The 20,324-nt window shown below is 59.7% G+C and overlaps 1 protein-coding gene across 2 annotated transcripts in view; it reads right to left on the reverse strand.

Moving 5' to 3' along the window:
- The window catches only part of CDK18 (cyclin dependent kinase 18), a 34,174-nt gene continuing 13,850 nt past the window's right edge, over nt 1–20,324 (reverse strand). For both annotated transcript variants that reach the window (XM_080569515.1, XM_080569514.1), the window contains exons 2-16: nt 14,770–14,924; nt 9,497–9,642; nt 9,031–9,156; nt 7,727–7,783; nt 7,382–7,496; nt 7,144–7,238; nt 6,986–7,048; nt 6,728–6,851; nt 6,332–6,452; nt 5,957–6,054; nt 5,645–5,750; nt 5,396–5,438; nt 4,794–4,884; nt 4,377–4,454; nt 1–4,063 (exon numbers count right to left, since the gene is read on the reverse strand). In XM_080569515.1, the coding sequence (XP_080425641.1) occupies nt 4,029–4,063; nt 4,377–4,454; nt 4,794–4,884; nt 5,396–5,438; nt 5,645–5,750; nt 5,957–6,054; nt 6,332–6,452; nt 6,728–6,851; nt 6,986–7,048; nt 7,144–7,238; nt 7,382–7,496; nt 7,727–7,783; nt 9,031–9,156; nt 9,497–9,642; nt 14,770–14,893 (1,422 nt within the window). In that variant the 5' untranslated portion in view covers nt 14,894–14,924 and the 3' untranslated portion in view covers nt 1–4,028. The remainder of the gene's footprint in view (nt 4,064–4,376; nt 4,455–4,793; nt 4,885–5,395; nt 5,439–5,644; nt 5,751–5,956; nt 6,055–6,331; nt 6,453–6,727; nt 6,852–6,985; nt 7,049–7,143; nt 7,239–7,381; nt 7,497–7,726; nt 7,784–9,030; nt 9,157–9,496; nt 9,643–14,769; nt 14,925–20,324) is intronic.

A 20,324-nucleotide genomic window follows, 5' to 3' on the forward strand; every position in this document is an offset into this window, starting at 1 on the left:
CCCTGTACTCAATAAAGTTTATTTTTCAAGCTTGGCTTTGGAGCATTCACAATACAACTGTAATAGAAGCCTTAGCAAGAAAATGAGCACATCACAAAATAGTCTATGTCACGTCTGAAATACAAAAATCGAAGTCTTTGTATAAAACATTCAGACACGAGATTGATAGATGGATACAGTCCTTTATTCTTTTTTTTTTTTCTTTTTTCACCTCTCCATTTATTCCAGAAAAAACTTTCGTAAAAAAAAAAAAAATCATTGCTTCTTTTGGAATAAATCTTTAAAATCATTTCTTTTAAAACGCATCTTTTGTTTGTACAACACGAGTTAAATATATTATCGGTATTCTGCAGATGAATCACACCAGAGAACATTCACAGTACGTGTATCCTGGCCACTTGGGTAGATTTCTCCTGCTGTAGGACAAGCGTGGTGCAGAGGAGGAAGGCAGGCAATGAAGAGACCAGAAAGCAGGCGTCAGAGCTTTTGTGCCCAGTGCCTTTTTCCCACCTGCCTTTACCTCTCCAGCCCCTGGGAGCTCCGGGCTCCTGCTTTACGCCAGCCCGGCTTCCGACTGAAGATAAGCCATGGGAAAAACAAAAATCAAACAAAAAAACATGCGAGAAGCTTGGGAAAATGGCCTTGTTATTTTCTTTCTTTCTTTTTCTTTTTCATCGTGTGTAAGGGAGAGGAAAAAATCCCCTTATTTTGTTCTCAGTCTCCACGATACAATGCAGGTTTGTTATTTAAAATCTTGCCATAGATCTGCAAAGGGCTGGGCCAGGAAAGGCGTGAGCGTGTGTGTGGAGAGAGTGACATGCAGCCGCGCTGCCCGGGAGTTTTATTGTTGCCCTGTAACGTGGACCTTGCTTTGCACATTACTTACGTTTCTTTAACCAGCTATCAGCTGGAGAGATGCAATAACAGGCCCTTTCCTGAGAGCACAGCCAAAACTCCATTTTCCACAATAACTGGTAAAAAAAAAAAAAAGGCAAGAAAAAAATGTCTGGAAGACAAAACAACAGCTTCCTTTTGTCAAAACTCCCAATCGGCGACGGGTGCCAGCTACTCTGCAAAGTGGCGGCCGGGAGAACCCACAAAATGACAAAAATTCCAGCGAGCCACAGACATTCCCAGCATTTTCATCAGCGCTACTTTAAACATCCATCTCCGGAGCCGGCTGGCGCTCCCGGCGCAGGGAAGGGCTGCCCGCGGGGAGCTGCGGCAGGAGGGGGCGAGCACTGCAGGTCCCTCCCCGGGGACCTGGGGGCTCTCCAGCCCCACAAACCCAGCCGGACCCCTCTCCTGCCCTCGGGGGGCTGTGACCCCTCTCCTGGAGGGGATTTGGCCTCCTGGCAGCGGGCAGCGCGTGGCAGGAGCGCGGGCATCACACGGCGGCTGCCACGTGCAGGCAGGGCAGCGGCGGGCGCTCGTAACTCAAACCTTGCTCGGTGGGGTACCAAATATTTACGCACGCTATCGTCCTCCTGAATCGGAATCAAATGCCCTCTAAAGGCTGCGGGACAAAAGGGATTATCTGAAATTTGGGCTGCTAGCAGTGCGCGGGGCTAATAAATAACAGCGCCTCCACACAAAGAGCTCCTCTGGGGAGGATTTGTAGGAGGAAAGGCAAAGGCTGTGAAAGGATAAACAGCAGCTAACAGGCCCTTTGTCTTCGTTATCTGATCCCAGATAAGGCAGCCCTGTCTACGGTCAGTGCTGGGCTTTTCCCAACCTTTCCCTCCAGCCACTGCCCTGGGTGACCTTGCCGCTCGGCGAGATGCCTGCCCTATGGGGCGAGCACTGCTGGGACTCATTTCCCAGGGGCTCAGCTTTCAGGCAAGAAAACTGCCCAAAGACAAGTCAAGCACATCTTGAATGGGGTTCCCAAGAGCAGGAGGAGAGGGTTGCTGCTCCCTGGCTCCGATCTGTGCCCAGGGACCCGGGCACACCAGCACCCTTCAGCCAGGTACCCGCAGGTACCCACAGGCAGGGACACAGGGGACGCGGTACCCGTGAGCTGGCCGTCAGCTGAGTGGCCAATTTCGGGCCAGGAGCTGGCATTTCTGCACCACGGATCCCTGCCATGCCGAGGAAACTTCCGTCTAAATGCCTTTGTGAAAGAAAAGGTGACAGTGTGAGAGCTGAGACTTACTCCAGCCAACATTTCCCTCTGCGAGCCTGCCCACCGACAAGCCCCTTGCAGCAGGAGCAGGGTGTAGGAAACCAGGCAAAACCCTGCCCTCACATCAGGGCGAAATGCGTCACTGGTGGCTGATGGCTATTCATGCTCTTCCCTATCAAATGGAAACAATTAATGAACTATTCAGCCTGCTGTATGCTGGACATACCGAGAAGGGAACCGAGCAGGGATGGGCAAACCTCAAACAATGCAGACGTCTGGATGCTTGTCTAGGACAAACCCGACTTAACAGCTTTGGTCTGATGGGGGGAGCACAGGGGGTGTCGCGGCGAGCACTGGCACGGGGAGGAGGTGCCTCCGGAAGCCCCGGGGTCTCCTCCTTTATCCTCACGCTTTGCATTCGCAGAGGATCACAGAAGAAATCCCGCACGCACGGCAGAGTGGAAAGGAAAGAGAGCTCCGAGTGCTCGGTGGGGAAGCAGCGGCGTGCAGCAGTCAGCGGCGTCCCCCGAGCGCTGCCCTCCCTGGCAGGGTGGCAGGTTAGGACATGGGCACGTCCCGCCGGGCCCAGCACCAGTCACAGCACCCACCAGAGAGTCCCAGCCGTGTCCAAGGGCTCGAGGACCCGTGGGTGGGAGGACCGGTCATCAGGGAGAGCCACGAAAGGGACGTGCATATTAAACAGAGAGGAGACCTCCCGCAGTGCTCGCACACCTGAAGACATTTCAGGCTGGTGGCAAGCTGCAGGGAAGAGGTGCAGCAGGGCTTCCTCGCTCGGGCTGGGTTTGGCAGGCTCCCGATGTGCTCAGTTTGGCACCAGGAGCAGCCCTCGGCCAGCCGAGTGCGCTCAGATCTCCGCACGCACCTCGGTCCCACGGCGGCCGTCTGAGCCAGGGCTGCTGCGACGTGGGGCTGGCTACGCACGGCGAGGCCAGGCAAGAAGGTTCGAGGGATGATTTGCTTCTCCCCGGGTCTATTTCTGGTCCCCACAGCTGAGCTGTGGGAGGTTTGGCACCTCTCCCCCTTCCTCCGGGTAGAAAAGCACTGCGGTGGGTGTGCGCAACACTTGGGTGCGGCGAGGCTGCGCGGCTCGGCTCCGCCGCGGGGCTCAGCGCTGGCACGGGGGCAGACGTGCTCCTGAGACGGCGCTGGGAGTGGTGTCCTGTCCTCGGAGCCGAACCGGGGAACGCAGTGGTGGCAAGGACAGGGGGATGCTGGGGGAGGCAACGCGAAGCTCTCTGCTCCGGCTGCTCCCCCCTTGTCAGGATCCAGGTACCGAAGATGGGCAGAGAGGAAGGGGTTGCGCAGGCAGAGGCAAGGGCGCAGGAGGAGGGGGCTGCCCTGGGCTCTTGCTTCAGCTGCGGTCTCTCCGGTGCCGGGCTGGGCGATGCCCCAGCTCGTAATGTGGCTGCAAGGCGTCTCTGCGAGGCATGGGGGTGCAGAGCAGGTTGTCTGAGCAAAGGTACATCTTCACAAATGCCTGCCTGAGCCGAACGTGATGCAGCTTTGCGGACACCACCCTCTGCTCACCAAACCTCCCTGTGCCCAGCTCAGCCCCGCAGGCAACGAGCGGCTCCCCCGGGGCAGGGCACGATCCTGGGCAATGCCAGGGCAGCTGCTCACTGCAGCACCTGCAGGGAGGGTGGCAGCTCGCGTCCGGCAGGGGCAACGTGAGAACAAGAGGGGGAAAAAAGGCCACAGGTCCACCAACAGCGGCTGCTGGGGGCTGTGGGGACAGGCGGGGAGAGTCTGCAGCCAAGGGCGCTTCATCAGCATCGTCCTGCTGGGGTCGGCAGTGCTGCGGTGGGGCGGGTGGGAGCGTGTTGCCGTCTCCTTTCTCAGTGCTCTGATCTCCATGGTGACAAGGGGAACACGAGGTCCGGGTTTAAAATATGCTCTGCCGCCTGTTCTTCCCTCGGGCTGAGGAAGACAGAGAGACGAGGGGTCAGGCAGGTCAGACGTGAGCGGTGCTCGGGGGGCACCAAGCCCTGCGGTGCTCCGTGGGTTGTGAGCCCAAGGCTGTGTGAAGGAGGGAGCTGTGCCCCAGGGCACCTAGGTGTGACTTAGCTACCAACAGGTGATGAGTGAGGATGCTTCAGAGGTAACTTGTGGACTAAAGCAGGGAACAGGTTTGGTTTTCTCTTACATGGGTACCCACTGGGAGTAACCCCAGTGCCAGCGCAGCCTGCGGTACCATCCAGGAGTGGAGTCATTGCCGCTTCCCCAGACCTACCTGACTGCTGAAAGGCTGAGCCTCGGTAGCCAGGGTCCTTCTGAAGCTGGATCTCCTTCAGGGAGAAGATGGAGACATCTGGGCAGACGGGGCAGAGAGAGAGGGGTCAGTCCGGCCGGCTGATGGGATGGGGCGAGCAGGAGGGAGGGCAGTGCAGTGCTGCGCCTCCACAGAGCCTTCCTCTTGGGCTCATCCCTGCTCTAAGTCACCCTGCCCCAAAACATTTCTGTTCTCGCAGCCCCCAGGCTCCCACCCCACCCTGCTGCAGCAGCGCTCGGCTCCTCTGAGCAAGCAAAGGCAAGCGGCAACCGAAAAGACCTGGCTGCAAACCACCACCCTCAGGCTGCCAACCACAACCCCCAGGCCGCACAGCCGCCTTGCTCCACGTCCCCCGGGCCGAGGGCAGCACACACTCACTGTCGGGCAGGAGGTGCACCCGCTCGCCCAGGCTCTTGAAGTAAGGGTGCCGCAGGGCTGCCTCCGCCGAAATCCGGCTCTTGGCTTCGTACTGCAGAAAGACCCAGAGAAAGGCGGTTACGTTCACACTGCGCGTGCAAAATGGCAGTTGGTGGGGTGTGCAGCACACAGGGTGTGTGTACACCGGGGTGCCTGCATGCGCTGTGCACACGCCTGTGCGAGGTGTGCGCCTAAGCAGTTTCACGAGCTGCCTGGGTGACGGTGCGTCCAAACGCCGTGCACACCACTGGGGCACGCAGGCAGTCACCAGTGCCGTTGGCATGGGCACGAGGGACATCACACACGGTGTGACCACGGGAGCGCACTGCCCACATCACACCTATCTGGTTTTTGTGCCAGAGGACAGCGGGTGAAGGATGGCTCACCACCCTGCTGGGAAGTGGTTTGGGACAGCATCCACCAGGCTGCTGCTGTGCGGACAGGGCTCATGCTGCACTCGCAGCCCCTCTCCTGCCGGGCTCCGAAATCAGCACGAAGGCAGCCGGGAGCACTTCGCTCCACCAGAGCCCCTCGGCAGCCACCTGGGCCGCTCTACCACTTACCAGAAGGAGGTTCATCAGCAAGTCAATGCCTTCTGATTCCAGCCTGAGGAAAGGAGGAAATAAAAAGTGGAGCATTACTGCACCCGGGACACGTTGTCAGAGTCCCTGCGGGGGACACGGGGCAGCTGGAACCTCCGGCACGTGGCTGCTGCCAGCACCACATCGAGGAGATGACAGCGGTGTCCCCAGCTCCCGTTTACACCCCGTGCAAGCCCACCGTGCCTTCTGCGTTGGTGCTGTGGGAGGTACCTTGGGGCGTGATTTATTAGCGGCTGGGCTCGGTACTGCGTGAAGTTGTAAGCCTTAAACTCCTCGTTGGATGTTATTCCCGGCCACGTGTCTTCTGTTGGGGTTCCTGGGAGGGGGAGAGAGGGAAACCTGTCGTGCTCACCAGCTGTGGGGCCAAGAGCCATGGCAGCCCCCTGCAGCCCCCTGCACCCTCTGCCCAGGGCCCGCAGCGCCGTGCCAGCTCCCCCGGGCGGCCTTGGCTGCGCCCCAGCCCCGCTGCCACAGTCAGCCGCTGCCCTCAAGTGGGCGTTTGGGAGACAGCAGAAGACTCACCCAGCAGCCTGAAGATCAAGTGCAGCTCTTCCTTCACCGTGGAGCCGGGGAACATGGGCCGGCCGGTGACCATCTCGTAGTGGATGCAGCCAACACCCCTAAAGCGCAGCAGGAGCGGCGGCGTTAGCGAGAGAGAAGCCCCAAGGATGCCCCCACAAGCAGGACTGGGGCTGCTGGGGAAGGGAAATCAGCTCTGACACGAACAGCAAGGAGCCCCAGGGGATGCAGAACACAGCCTGGCATCAGGGAGAGCCCACCACCCTCTGGGCACCCAACGCTGCGGGCACGTGCGGCGCCGCGCCACCAGCGGGATGGGAACGCCCGACGCGGGGGCTCGGAGCCCCTCGGGGCACTCAGCTGGCAGTAGTGGCTCACCACATGTCGATGGGCGTGGAGTACTCCGTGGAGCCCAGCAGGACGTCGGGGGGCCGGTACCACAGCGTGACCACCTCGTTGGAGTAGGTTTTGGTGGGGACCGACTTGGCTCTGGCCAGCCCTGAGGACGAGAGGGGTGGGCATGAAGGAGCGGCGCCTTCTTGCGGGGCCGCGTTTTCCCCAGAGGCCAGGCAGCTCTGCGGACGTGGCCACATCCTGCAGAGGTGCTTTGAACTCTGCCAGGTAGAAAGCAGTAGCCAGGCAGAGCCAGCTTCAGGAGCACACACAGAATTGTGTGGGGGTCCTGAGCTGCTCGTGCAGGTCCCCCCCATCCCTCCCCGCTCCAAGCTGCTGCCAGAGACCGCGCGGCCTCTGCCTCTCCCCTGCCCCACCGACCGAAGTCAGCCAGCTTGAGCTCTCCCCTCTCGTTGATGAGCAGGTTCTGGGGCTTGAGGTCTCGGTGCAGGATCTTCCTCCCGTGGCAGTAGGCCAGGCCCCGCAGCAGCTGGAACATGAAGATCTGCGGGGGCAGAAGGGGTTGGCGCTCAGCCCTGGGGCACAGGCAGCAAGAGGCCGAGGGACTCCCAGACTTATGGCCAGGGAAGACCCCTGGAAGCTGCAGACACCTCGTAGAGATGTTCAGGCCTGGCTCACCTTCACGTTGTGCACATTCATCAGGTTCCCGCAGTTATCGAGGTACTGTTTGAGGTCATTGTCCTGCAACGAGAAGCACCCATCGGCACCCATCGGCCTCTCCGTCCCCTGGCCCCCTGCTACCCGCCCGCAGGAGCGCAGCGCCCCCCGGGACCCACCAGGTACTCGAAGACGAGGGTGAGGGAGCGCTCCGTGTGGATGATGTCGTGCAGGGTGACGATGTTGGCGTGCTTGAGGTTCTTCAGCAGCGACACTGGGGGAAGCAGAGGCGGGTTGGGGCTTCAGGACCCGGGCACCACGACGGTGGGACGCCCCCGGTCTGCCCACGCCGAGCCAGCTGGGGACCCGGCACCGCTCACCAGGGCCGTGATCAGGGAGAGCCCCCCGTGCCCTCACCTTCCCGGATGGCCGTGCAAGGCGCCCCTTCCTCGTGCTCCAGGCGGATCTCCTTCAGCGCAACGAGGTTTTCCGTCAGCTTGCTGCGCCCCTTGAAGACGGTGGCGTAAGTGCCCTGGGGGAGAGGGAGGAAATGGAGGGCACGCGGGCCATTTATCGGGGTGGCACCATGGTGACATACTCTGTACCATTTGCAGGAAGGATAATTTGAAGCTAAAGGGCTCAAGCCTGTAGCAAGACTTGGTCTGAACAGTGCTAGGTATTAAAGATATTTGGCTGCAGTCTGCCATTCAGCGGTCCTTTTAACCTAATTTAAATCCTTGAGGGGTTTCAGCATCTCCTTACCTCTCCCAGTTTGTCCAATTTAACATAGGTCTCCAGCTTCCCAAACCCGATATCCGACTGTAAGAGAAAAAGGAAAACATCACTGGGAGGGATCTCCTCCAGGGAAGGATGAGCGCCCAAGGACGCGGGGCCACGATTATTTCAGAGGCAGATTGATCGAGGCAGGCGCCTGCACGACGTGGATTTGTGTCCTGCAGAAGCGGTGCAGGCGAGCATGAGATCCTTCAGAAAACCTCCACAGCCTATCGTAAAGAGCTGATGATGCCCTTTCCATCAGAGAAGCCCAGTGGGATCCTGCGGCCAGCACCCAGCCCTTTTCTTGAGTGCTTTCCTACGTGCTGCTCTGTACTGTAACTCCCCTCACTTCTCTGCTCCTCAAATCAAGCGTGAAAGGGACATTTCCCCGTTTGGAACCGTGACTTGTTAATGTATTGCTGGGACCTGCTCTCCTGTACCCAGTGAAAGAAAGGGCAACCACCGCAAGGCAAGGGCTTTAGGTTTCACTCCTAGCAGACCCCTGACGCTGCACTTCTCTGTGCGCACACAGACACCTCCTCGGTTAGTCCGGGTCATTCACGTGCCAAGGCAGGGGATGGTTCCCAGCACTACAGGCCCAAAGCCCAGGGAAATCCTAGCTCCTGAAGCTTAAATAACAAACCCTGCCGTTCTCTCCTCCCTCCCCACAACAGGTACACCAGATCTGAAGACACCTGCCGACACCTCGCCACTGTGACCGTGCCACTGAGCGCTCCGGGGCAGCAGGACACGCGCGTGCACATTTGCAAACAGGACACCAGGTTTGTGCGCCTACATATGCTGATGCTCTGCAGTAAAGAAACTGAAATGCCAGCATTAATGCAAAGGCTAATTCATTATTTATCGGCATTTACATTTCAACCAGCAGAGGCTCCAGCACTCGTGGCGCTGCAGGAGGTTTCCACCTCCTCCCCTTGGAAGGAGCGGGGCTGGGAGGGGCGCCAGGTGTGTGCAGAGCTGGGTGAAGGAATGCACAGGCCTGGGGATTTGCACGGCAGCGCACGGATTGGCACGTGTAGGGGTGGCATGGGGAAAGGATGAGTGTGTGCATATGCACAGGGGCAAATGTGCATGGGGCACATGGGAACGTGTATTGCTGGGAGTGCGCAGAGAGGGATTTGCAGCGTGTGTGTCTCAGTACAAGGGAGCTTGCACAGGGGGATGTGCCCGTGTAGGTGGGTGGCAACCGACACGTGCACCCGCTGGCTGCTGTATGCACAAAGCGAGGTGCTGTGCCCGCACTGCTTGCTCTGCACATGGAGACTTACGAGGGAAGCCCGCCGGGACATCCTGCTGAGGGGCTTGGGGAACTCCGGGCTCTCCATCTGCAGCTTCTGCAAGAACTCGGGGGGCAGGCGGATGTCCATGGGCAGGGAGAGGCGCTTGCTGACATCCTGCGGAGAGGGGCAGGAGAGTAGGTGATGAAAGCACCTGATGAAAGAGACTTCCAAGGGGCAGTGCCCTCTATCCAGAGCTGACATCAGTGGCAAAGAAATGGGGGCAACACCCCTGGGTCAGGGGAAGAGGGAAGGTGTGTGCACGGGGATGCGCTCGGGGCTTTGTCCGGTACCATGGACATGCTGAGCGCACCTGCGAGGGCATCAGGGCTCTGAGCAAGGGCATCAGGGCTCTAAGACCACCAGATCCCCACGGATCGAGCACTGGCTCTTCCAGCCAGCAGGCAGGTAACAGCCAGAGCTGGCCACGTCCCTCCTGCCCCCCAGCAGCACTTGCCTCCATGGAGAAGCGGCGCTGGTTGTTGTTGCGGTAGCGCACGGCCATCGGGGACTGGCCTTCCACCTCGGAGGGGGAGATGGGGGCCGTGTCGGCTCGGAAGTCCCTGCCCAGGTGCTCCAGCTGCAGGTGCCCTTGAGCCAGGTCTGAGGACAAAGAGAAAGGACAGAGAGCTGCTGGAGTGGCAGAAGTACCACCACAGCCCTTGCCTTGATGGAAAGGGAGCAGGGCAGGGAGGTCCAGAGATGCTCCAGGGCCGCGGGAAAATCCTTTTCTGTCTCCACACCCAGAGGCAATACCTGCTGTTTGCTACAGGCTCCTGGTGCATGGGTCAGCATTCATCTCGGCTTCCCAGCCTTATCTTCACTAACGTCACCTTAGACAAAACGTGACGTGCTATAGGGACATCTAGGTGCCTGACCGCGGCTCTGGATCTGGCAGTCATTTATTGCAAAACAAAACACTGCGAGCTTTCCTGCCCCAACCTGCTGCACTTAGCCAGACGTGCCACCATCCTGAGAAACACAAAAGCCTCCTTGAAAACCAAACCAACTTAGGAAAATCGCTCTCCTCTTGGGACTCCGGGTGTGAAGCCTCATCAAGCCCAAGAAACCCTGAAAGGAGCAAAAAATCAGAACAAAATAAGCCATTGAGCTCCCTCTGGCCTCCAGTTTGAGGCTTGCACTTAAAGCTCCTCACTCGGTAATTAACGGCTGGCTGGTAGGAAGTGGGTTCCCTGATTCATGGGGAGGCAGCGCTAACTGGGCGTACTGGGACAGAGGAGGCAGCAGTAACTGGGTGTGCTGGGACGGAGGAGGCAGCGCTCTGTAGGCTGCACGGAGGCCATCCCTCCCCGCTACGCCTAGCGCAGATTTCGGTGCCCGATCGCGGCGTGCTCGGGCAGCCAGCGATGATCTCACTGCTGAGGAGGGGCGAGGGAGGGCTGGGACCTGGCCGCACGTTGCTCATCTGATGGATGAGAGGTGGCAGGCAAGTGACCTGGGAAAAGATGTGGTTTCCTGCCGTGGGCACGGGGGAGAAGGGGACCTGCGAGCTGAGGGACGTGGGGTGCCCTCTACAAACAGCCCGCACCCACGGGGGGGGTGCAGCCCATGCCAGGGGTCCCCCAGCACCTGAAACCATTCCAGGAGATTTTGTATGGGTGGGCAAGGAGGCACAGAGACGTCCCTTCTCCCAGCACTGCTGCGGGGCTCCGGTCCCTGTCCCTTTCTGGCCACCTGTCTGTGCAGGAGCAGCTAGGAAACCTACCCTGAATTAAGCACAGGTACGGAATTAGCATGGATCAATTAAACTGGATCAAAGCTTTTTAGCTTGTTCACCTCCTAAGCAAATTATCTGAAACAAAATCAAAGGCCATTTAACATCTGACCAAACAGAGTTCAACTAATCCACTTTAAAAGATAGCTTGGGTGAATTTGTGCTGGTCCCTCGAGCCCAAGGTCCTGGTAAAAGGTGCAGCCTGTCCCCAAAAGGCACAAGGTCTGTCCAAATCGGCAGCCCACCAGCTCTTCATCCACAAAAGCACCCACGGCAAAGCCCAAAGGCAGGACCACAAACCGGCCTCCCAGTGCACGTGCAGGGCAACAGGACACGAAAATGCCGCGAATTACAAGATGAAAACAGCACCTAAAACTACACCCAGGACTCGCAGAGATGAGGGGAATGGTGCCCTGGGGCCAGAGGCGGGCTGGAAGTGCCAGCCCAGCCCTAACGGTGTCCCTGACCCCGGGTCCCGCAGGGCTGGTGCTGCCCTGGGTGCCCAGGACCTCTCCGGGTGCTCACGGGAGGCGCCGTGGGCGTGCAAACCGAGGGCCTGCCTGGTTCTGCTCGGCGTTTCACGTGGCTTGCAGCGAGCCCTGACACCCTGCGAATAATGAGGCTGCATGGGATATCAAAGCAAATTAAAGCGAGACCGCAGACACGGCGGCTGCCTTTGACGAGCCTCCTGCCTTTTTTTTTTTTTTTTTAATAAATATATTTAAACACCGTCTCTGCCAAAACAAGCTTTGATCTCCCAAGGAAAGGGGCCAGAACCCTTCACTCCTTGCCTGACTTATAACTTTTAATTACTTTGCTAAGTGTGAACTCTCCTCTCAAAGCTCTGTTGCACTCATGAGGCAGGGCCGCACGCAGATCCGGGATTATTCATCCTCCTTCCTCCCCCTCATCCTCACTTCTTTGTGGCCGTGCGCTCCAGAGGCCAGATCCGGCTCTGATTTATGCCATTTGACCTGGGAGTTACGCCGGCTTCGCAGCCCTTTTCTGGCCTCAGAGGACGGACCAGGCCGTGGCTGTTCTGGGGCAAAACAGCTCCGGAACAGGCACGAGCTGGTGCTGAGCACCACCGGCCCTTATCAAAGCAAGACTCAGCACCTCTGCAGATCCGGAGCACAGAGAGTGCCTGGGGAAGGGCAGGAGGGAAGGGAAGTCCCCTTGCCTTCAGCCTCCAGGGGAGCTGGAGCAGCCACGGTGAGGTAGATGCAGAGATGGTGCTGGCTCTTGTCGAGGTTCAGACGCTGCCCAGGGCCCAGCCTGGGCTCTCCATAACCCAGGATCTTTCCTCCACCCGAGCAGAGGCCGTGGTGGTGCCCAGGGCAGAGGCACGGCGGGGTGGGGGCACGCAGGACACCCCAGTGGGCTGCCAGAGCTCTGAGCCCAGCACCCCTTCCCTCTGGGCATCGCCGGGCTCTGCCAAGGTGACATTGCCCGCGACAGGACGCGTCCGTGCCGGAAAGCTGTTTGCTTTTCCATTTGCTGGCTCTGCTTCTCCCGGACCTCCCTTTATCGGCCTCCGTGGCCGGCAGCGAGGTCGTGGGAACTGGAGGCTGGGGAGGACGGGGCCGGGGACTGCCCACCGCAGACCCTGGTGGTGTCCTCCCACGAGGTGTCCTCGCCTTGTCCCCCTGCCAGAGCAGCTCTGCACGTGCGGAGCATCTCACGGGCAGTCTGCTGCTCCTCCCCAGGGACGGGGACACGGACGGGGACACGGACAGGCCACCCGAGCGCAGGGCCCGCAGACGGCCGTGACCTCTGAGTGCTGATAACCTGCGATTTCTGATGCTGGGGGGGGGAAATAAAACCTGCAAACGACTCCCCGAGGGGTTGTGCGAGGTGATGAAAGAAAATCCCACTGTGCTGATCCGTGCTGTGAGCAGTGCCCTTCGTGTGCCCCCCTCCAGCCCAGGCAGCTCCCACGAGCTCCAAGCCCCCAAGGCAAACCCCACAGAAGAGTGGCTTGTGCATAAACCCCATTCTCATCCCCTCCAGCACCCCCAAAGTGACCCTGCTCCCCTACACAACCAAAGCGCTCCCCACCAAGGCCCCCCCAGGCACACGGCTATGGGGGGAGCGCTCCCGGCTGCGAGGAGGGGGGCACAAAGCGGCCAGGAGATGTCTCAGACAGATGTGGTTATTGGGGCTCTCCAAAAACAGCCGCAGCAGTGGGATTAAGGGCGCCGTGGGGTGACCCCTGGGGGCTGTTTACACCCCGGGGAAACTCAGGCAAGAGGGAGGGAGCGGTGGGCACGGCGGGCAGCGAGCCTGGCTGGGCAGGGGGCTCGGCTGCAAAGCGGGGCTGTGCACGGGGGACACCGGGATGTGGGGTGTCCCCATGGGGAGCGAGGTGTTGGGGTGGCACCGGGGGTCCCACAGCCCTGCCGTGCTCCCAGCTCCACGCAGGATGATCTGATCACACCGTGGCACTGCCTAGTGCCGGCCCAACTCTTCCCAGCTCTCAGTCCCGCTCTGACTTTGCTCTTTTCCTTTCCCACCTACTTCAGGAGCGACACCGAAAGCCCGAGGACAGGCAGATGCTGCACGCGCTGCTTTGCCGTGCAAGGACAAAGGAGGTGCCGTGACCAAATCCTCGTTACAGCAGCAGAACGGGGAAATAGCCTCTGCGACAGCCTCAGCTGGCACGGCGGAGGTAACGAGCCCGGGCTCAGCCATCCCAGGGCCGAGGTGCCCCGAGGGAGGCAACAGCAGCAGCAGCTGTCAGCGCCCGGCGCTTTCTTAGCCTCGCACCATTTTATCCTCACGGCTTCTGCGCATCTAATTAAGGGCTCAAGTCTAATTATAGCCCCGGCTGCTTGCTAGGGTGTGAGGGGCGGTGTGTGCATGTGAGGAGCAGGGAAGGAGGATGCGGAGAGATGCTGCGGAGGGCGGCCTGGGTGTCTGGAGGGGTATGAGGGGTGTCTGGAGGGGTATGAGGGGTGCCAGGAGCCGCAGGGGTGAGGAAAGGCAGCTCTGCATCGGTTACTGCCTCTCTCCTTTGGAGCAGGCTCGCTGGCAGAGACGAGCCCTCCCTGCTGGGCCAGCCACGAGTGCCAGGCAATTACATCACGGCCTCGGCCCCTGCTTGCAGCAAAAGTTTCTAGCAATTGTGGCTGCAGGGTGAGGAGAAAAAAAAAAAACAACAACAACAAAAAAACACGAACGTGACCCGAGCGGAGCCCAGGGCAGTGACACACGAACATGAACGGGCTGGCCCGGACAGAGCTGTTTTGCTAGGAGGCAGCAGCAAGCCCACGACGTGCTCGCCGGGGGCAGTTCAGCCTTGCACCCGCAGCAGCGAATCGCCCCCCGGCTGGCTCAAGCCCAGCTCCGTCGGGTTTCCCAGCGCCGCCTGCCAGCAGCTCGCCCTGCCTGCCCCTGCACGGCCGCCCCGCTGCGAGCTGCTGGGGCTCCTGCCCGCAGCGCTGCCTCTCCCGTGCCGAACCCGCAGCAGCCAGCCCAGCCTGCCCCAGCCTGCCGCGAGCGCTGCTCAGCACCGCTCGGGGAAGGGACAAGCACCGCCGCGCTCGCAGGGCTCCCGGCCCTCAACGTCTCCTGCACCGTGGAAATTGCACCCCAAAGGAGAAGGCTGCGGGTCCGGGAGGAAGCTCAGCGAGCCCCAGGTGCGCCCTACGTGCACCCTAGGAGCCCCAGGTGGACAGACAGCAAGGTCTCTGGGTTTGGTGGCAGCGGGTGCTGGCAGCCCCGGGGGGCTCGAGCATCGCCGTCACTTTGGGGTGGGCAGGAGGAGATCCCACGCTTTCACGCTCTCCACCTTAACCACAGATGTGTCATTCCTCTCTGCTCTGTGCAAATACCTGTCCCTCCTCGAGACTTGCCCTGTGCAGGCATAAATCTCTCTACAGATCAGGTTTAATAACAAGGTGTTGCTAATCCTGCCGCACGGATGGGGAGAGGAGCGCAGACAAAGGGGCAGCGGCTTTCCACGCGGCTGGCGGCGGGGGCCGGGGGCTCCTTACCTTCATTCCTCTGGTTGTTGAGCTGGTTGAACTGCTCCGTGAACTCCGTCAGCGACTCCTCGATGGTCTCCGTCCGAGGAACCGAGAGCGAGAACCTCCGCTTGAAGTTTTTCATCTTGTTCATTTTACCTCGTGCCCTGAGGGACAGCGGAGCCCTGCGGGGAAGGGGACGGAGCTGGCTGCGGGGTGCGGGGTGGGACAGACCCGCAGCCCCCCAGGCACCGGGGCCGGCAGCACCCAGAGCTGCACGTCCCTGCTAGGATCCCTGGGCATCCTCTGTGCCGGAGCCACCAGGGGAATCAGGAACCTCGTGTCACCGGGAGCTGACTGTGGTCAGGAGGTGCACGGGGCTTTTTCTGAGCTAATTGTCAGAGGCGAGCCCAGGGCAGAGCTGTGGACACTGAGTCATGGGTGTCAGCGCAGGGCATGCCTTAGAGCTTGCTTGGAAACTCCAGGAATGCCTGCAAAAGGGAAAAACATGGCAAAAGCAGAAGGAAAGCAAGAAAGAACAAACAGCGAGAGAAAAGACACCTTCCCAGGCAGTCCGGTCTCCCTGCTCTGCCCTTGCACAAAAAACTTCCCGAGCCAGCAGCGGGGTGCTGGGGGGAGCCAGGACCGGCCGGGGGGTCCCTGCCAGGGGAGATGCTCTGAGCTTGGTCTGCTCACAAGCTCTTCATTGACTCAGATCCGGTACAGGCGCTGGAATCTCCTTAGCCGGAGATCTGATTAGGGCAATAAACCCCTTAAACGAAGAAAACCCTCAAGGGACACATGGCGAAGCGTGCTGCGCCCGAGCAGCCCCACGAGCGGGCTGAGGGGGCTGGCTCTGGGCGTCTCCACCTTGCCCGCCTGCCAGGCTCGTCCTGGTGCTGGGAGCGGGCAGGACAAGAGCTGTGTGTGCACGGCCGGCTCCGTAGCACCAGCCCCGCCGCACTCAGGACTTGTTCCTCCTGCTGAGCACAGACCTAGCGAACGGCCATCTCACCCCAGAGGTGCAGACGTCGGGGTCTCACCCCCGACCAGCCCTGGCAGCCCCCAACCCATCTCCCAGGGTGTTTCCATTTGACAGCACCGCGCTCCTTTAATGCTGCTCTCCTCACCCAGCAGCCCAAGGGGGGATTTTAAGTGGGAAATCAGCTCTCGGGACCCAACGGGCACCCAGAGCTGCCCGGAGGGGGGCTCCTTCCTGCACCCCAGCAGCCCCCAGCCCCCTCCGGGCCACGAGCACGAAGCCGCCGCGGTCGCATTCCAGACGGATGCGCTCAGCCGCAGCATCCGCAGCCAATGCATCGCGTCGCCAGGGCGACGGGAACACTTGGGCCGACATGCCTGCATCTGAAGGCTTAAAAGATTACCCTCAGCAACACAAACACTGCTGGCGTGGCTGCCACGCTCGGCTGCGAGGCACGGCCTCCTGCGGCGGGTGCAATCCCCCGAAAATCCTTGGGATTATCCTTGGGATGCACCCGAACGCCGGGGACCCGCTCCCCTCGAGCGCCCTGCTCAGTAGGAAGCCCCACTCACCTCCCACCCTCAGCGATGCAAAACCCGAAAGCTGAAGGCCCCGCGGCGCTTGCATATGCGGGGGTATTTGGCTGGGGGTGGGAAGAGAGGCCAGAGGCTGCTTTGAGTTGCAAAGCGAGCAAGGAGGATGCCAGACGCATCCACTTCGGGCCTCAGACATTTAAATGTTTTCTCAGCTCTACAGGAGCATGCTTTGACAGCGAGATGCTGACGCTAATGAATGCGGCATTAACAAAGTCTCCAGGCTGGTGCTTTTCTCATGGCCAACAATAAAATCTCCGAGCAGCCTCGCTCCTCCTGAAGGGCAGGCAAAGCTTTGGAGACCGCTTTCCCAGCCCACGGCTCTGATCCGGCTCCTCACCTCGCAAACTGAGCAAGTTTTACCCTTAGGCACCGCCGGCGAGTGGAAGTGACACTGGTGTCATGGGCACCCAAGGAACTAAACTGGCCTGAAGAGCTCTGCTCCAGCTGCGCACGCAGACACTGCTCGAGCGGCACGCGTACGAGGTGCAGATGCTCCTGGGCTCTTGCACTCCCAAATTACCAGGCAGGGAGCAGGGGAAATCTGAGCTGCTCCCAGCAGGGACATCACAGGCTCAACCAAGAGACAAACTCCCCACATTAACCTCCAGCTAATCTCAATGATTATTCTTCAAAAATGAGAGCATACACAAGTTTCCTTACGCCTCTGGTGAAGGCTGTGCTCACAAACTGCAGGCTGGCAGCACCCTGAGCCACCCTTGCACACGCCCGTGCAAGGGCACTGCAGTTACCTGCCTTCAGCTGGGCGCTGCTCACCCCTCTGCCACCTCCCCTACGGGCACCATGGGCACTGCTGGCACCTTTGGGATCTCCAGCCCCTTCCTTCAGCAGGAGCACCCTCCTGGGGCTGGGGGGGAGTGGGCTGGGGGCTGCTGCACCCCTCCAGCACGCCCGCCGTGCCCGGTGGCAGCGGTCACCCCTCCGTGCTGGGGACAAAGCGCTGCCCTGGCAGGAGGGGCACGGGACGGTCGGAACAAGCTGCACGGCGGGACCAGAAGGTCAGGAAAGGTGCTGAGCACAGGCTTTGCCCCCCAGGCAACCCCACAGCCTCCAGAAGGGCCCTCGACTCCAGGACCAGGGAATAAAACAGGGGAAACAGCACAGAGGTCTTTCCATCTCTTCCCTCTTAACAGCGCGGATGGTTAGAAGGCAAGCACCTTAGCACTGACAAATTTGTGCTCCAGATTGCTCTGAATCCTTCCCCTCCCTGCCATCAGCAGGAGTACCAGCAGCTACAGGCTGCTAAATATAAACCTCCTTGGAGAGGAAGTGGGGTGGGGGAAAAAATAGCACCGGGAGCGCCAGCTACCTCTGCTGCTCCTCGCGAGCCTGCCCTGCGCTCGTTATCTTTATGGCTCCGTGTAATTGCGGCTGTTCTTTCCAGGCAGCCCCGGACCTGCTTGGCATCTGCTGATGGGGTTCACGTCGAAGTGTTTGTCAGGTGGATTTTATGGGCTCGTTCTATTCTTAGCCTTCCACGCCTGCCGGCGAGGAGTTTGCTCTGTCCCACGGGGCCGCTCGGATCCAGGTGTCCCACGGCTGGGATTCAGCCCCCCTCCAGCAGCGGCGGCATCCCACGTCCTGCCTGGGTGCATGCACATTGCATGGGCAGGAACACCCCATGGGGTGCGAGGGGCTTCGTCCCCCCCTTGGGGAGGGGGTAACCTGCAGCTGCATTGTTTTAGGAGATGGTTTTGGGAGAAGGCATCCCCTCCACAGCTAAAGGGAGCCGCGCAGCCTGCTCCCACAGCACAGATTTCCAAGGAATTGTTGCTTGCGGCTGCCTATTTTCCCCGAATTTTAGCAGCAGTGCGCTAAAGGAAGCAGGGGCACTTACTGGCTTGCTGCGAAAGTGACACTTGGTAAGCAGAGCGATGAGATCACTCGTTTTACAGCCCCGAGGCTCTCAAAGCTCCCCGGGAATGAGGACAGCCCCTGGCCGGAGGCACCTCGGGGATGGAGGAAGGCGGCTGACTGCCGACATGCCGAAACACGACGTGGCGCGGTAGGGCACGCGGGGGGGGGAAGCGATCTAAAATGGCAACGGGGAATTTAGGCATCAACAGGCAAAAATGAAATCACTCAGCCTGGACTTTGGCCAAGAAACGGGGATTAAAGCCAGCCGCGTGAATGATCTGCATTTACTGTAATGTAGTCAGATAGTAAATACTTGGCTAAAACACTTCAAAGAGCCCAAAGCTGAATCCCGTCAGGAAAGCTAATCACATGCTCCAGACGAGATGTTAACAATTCTTTAAACGCCGCGTTCGGAGCCACATTCGCTGCTCTAGCACCGACTGCGCTCGCTATTTTTCAGCGAGCTATTCCCACAGGCATTCGGGCTGCGACTCTCCCCGTGAATCTCTCGCATTTGTACAGAAAACCCCCCTGGCTCTCTGCCGGGAAGCCAAGAGGCAGGTATTTTCGGCACAGACAAACCATCTTCAGCCTGCGGAGCTCTCCCCTTCCTCCTTCAGCGCATTGCAGAGGCTCGGAAGCAGGGCTTTCAAGCCACAACCACTTTATTGCTTCTCACAAATAAGTCGCTCCTTTTTTTCTTGTTGTTGTCGTTGCCATTTTGACAGACTCCTGCCCTCATTTCACAGCTGAAAAGGTGGAAGGCTTGGAGGGAACAGTCTGCTTTTTTAAACCCCAACCCCCCCGAGAGATTAACAGTTGTGTTTACAAGGCAAAATGAACAGTCCTATTCAGCAGTTACAGCCCATGCTCCTAGCTATTAGGTAGCACTGATTCGCTCCTGCAAGTATCGGGGAAATGGGGAATTCTGCTGGTGGAGCCCTGTTTGCTCTGCAAACACGGCTATCGTGCAACGCTGCGTGTGGCTACAGGGCTGAGCAAACACCGCGCGGAGGCACCAGTTGAATACGTGCCCCTGCTCACATCGCAAGGCCTGGAGACCGAAGTCGGAGCGACCAAGAGCTCAGCAGAGCAGCCCTCGAGCCCTCTCCACCCAGCAGCAGAAGCCGTCCCCGCTTCGCTCCTGGCGCGAGCCCCGGCGCAGAGGGAGGGCAGGGAGAAGCGGTGCGAGCTGCTGGGCGATGGGGGAGCGGTTGGCTCCTCCGTGGGACACATCCTGCATGGATTCCTCCTCCTCCTCCTCTGCTCTCCTGGCCTCGTGGGGCCAGAGCTCGGTCCTTGGAGGTGTGCGGAAAGGGAGAGATTCGGGGCTGGTCTTGGGAGTCAGGCAGAAACCACAGCTGGCCTCAGGGACAACTCCAGCAGACATCGGGGCGATGCCGAATTTGCTGCAGCAGCTGGGAATGCCAGCGGGGCAAGGGCAGAGGGGCAGGGAAGGATACCAGCCCCTGACCACCAGATGGATGTCTCCCCGGCTGCTCAGCTGTCGGCACAAATTCCTCCCCGGGGTAACGAGCTCCCAGCCGCTCCCTCCCCGCGAGGGATGCCACGGAGCAGAGCACAGCCCAAGCACCAAGAAACATTCGTTTGGATGGACAGAGCTGCTCTGAGAACCAGCACAGCCCTGCAGAGAGGGGGCCGCATCCTGGGAGCCCCTGGGACAGGCAGCAGACCCTGCCCACCCCACAGCTGCCACCAGGACCCTTTTCTGTGCGGCTCTTTGTAGCAATGACACCCAAAAAGGGGAGAGATGAGGGGAGAGAGCGAGGCCAGCTCTCCTCCCTGCACGTTTGCCTCCCGTTGCTGCGCTCTGCTATGCAGGGCCCTGACATTTCCCTGCCATACAGGAAACAAAGCCCCTGCCAGGAGGTCGTGGTCCTGCAGGGGAGGGAGTGCAATCAATTCCTATTAATCTACGGGAGCCCTGCAGCAAACAGCAAGCCCATCATCCCAGGGCAGAGACCGCGCTGGGCATGATTGGAAAGGAAACTTCGGGTCTCCAGGGAGTCTGTCCACCCTCGTGTTACAATTTTTCTCTCTCCTGTACTGGCTCCTATGATTACAACAAACGCAGTGCACCAGGAAGAGGTGATTACAGCAGCCAGGAGTTC

This window comes from Anser brachyrhynchus, assembly GCF_964034855.1.
Source record: "Anser brachyrhynchus genome assembly, chromosome: 27".
NCBI lineage: Eukaryota > Metazoa > Chordata > Aves > Anseriformes > Anatidae > Anser > Anser brachyrhynchus.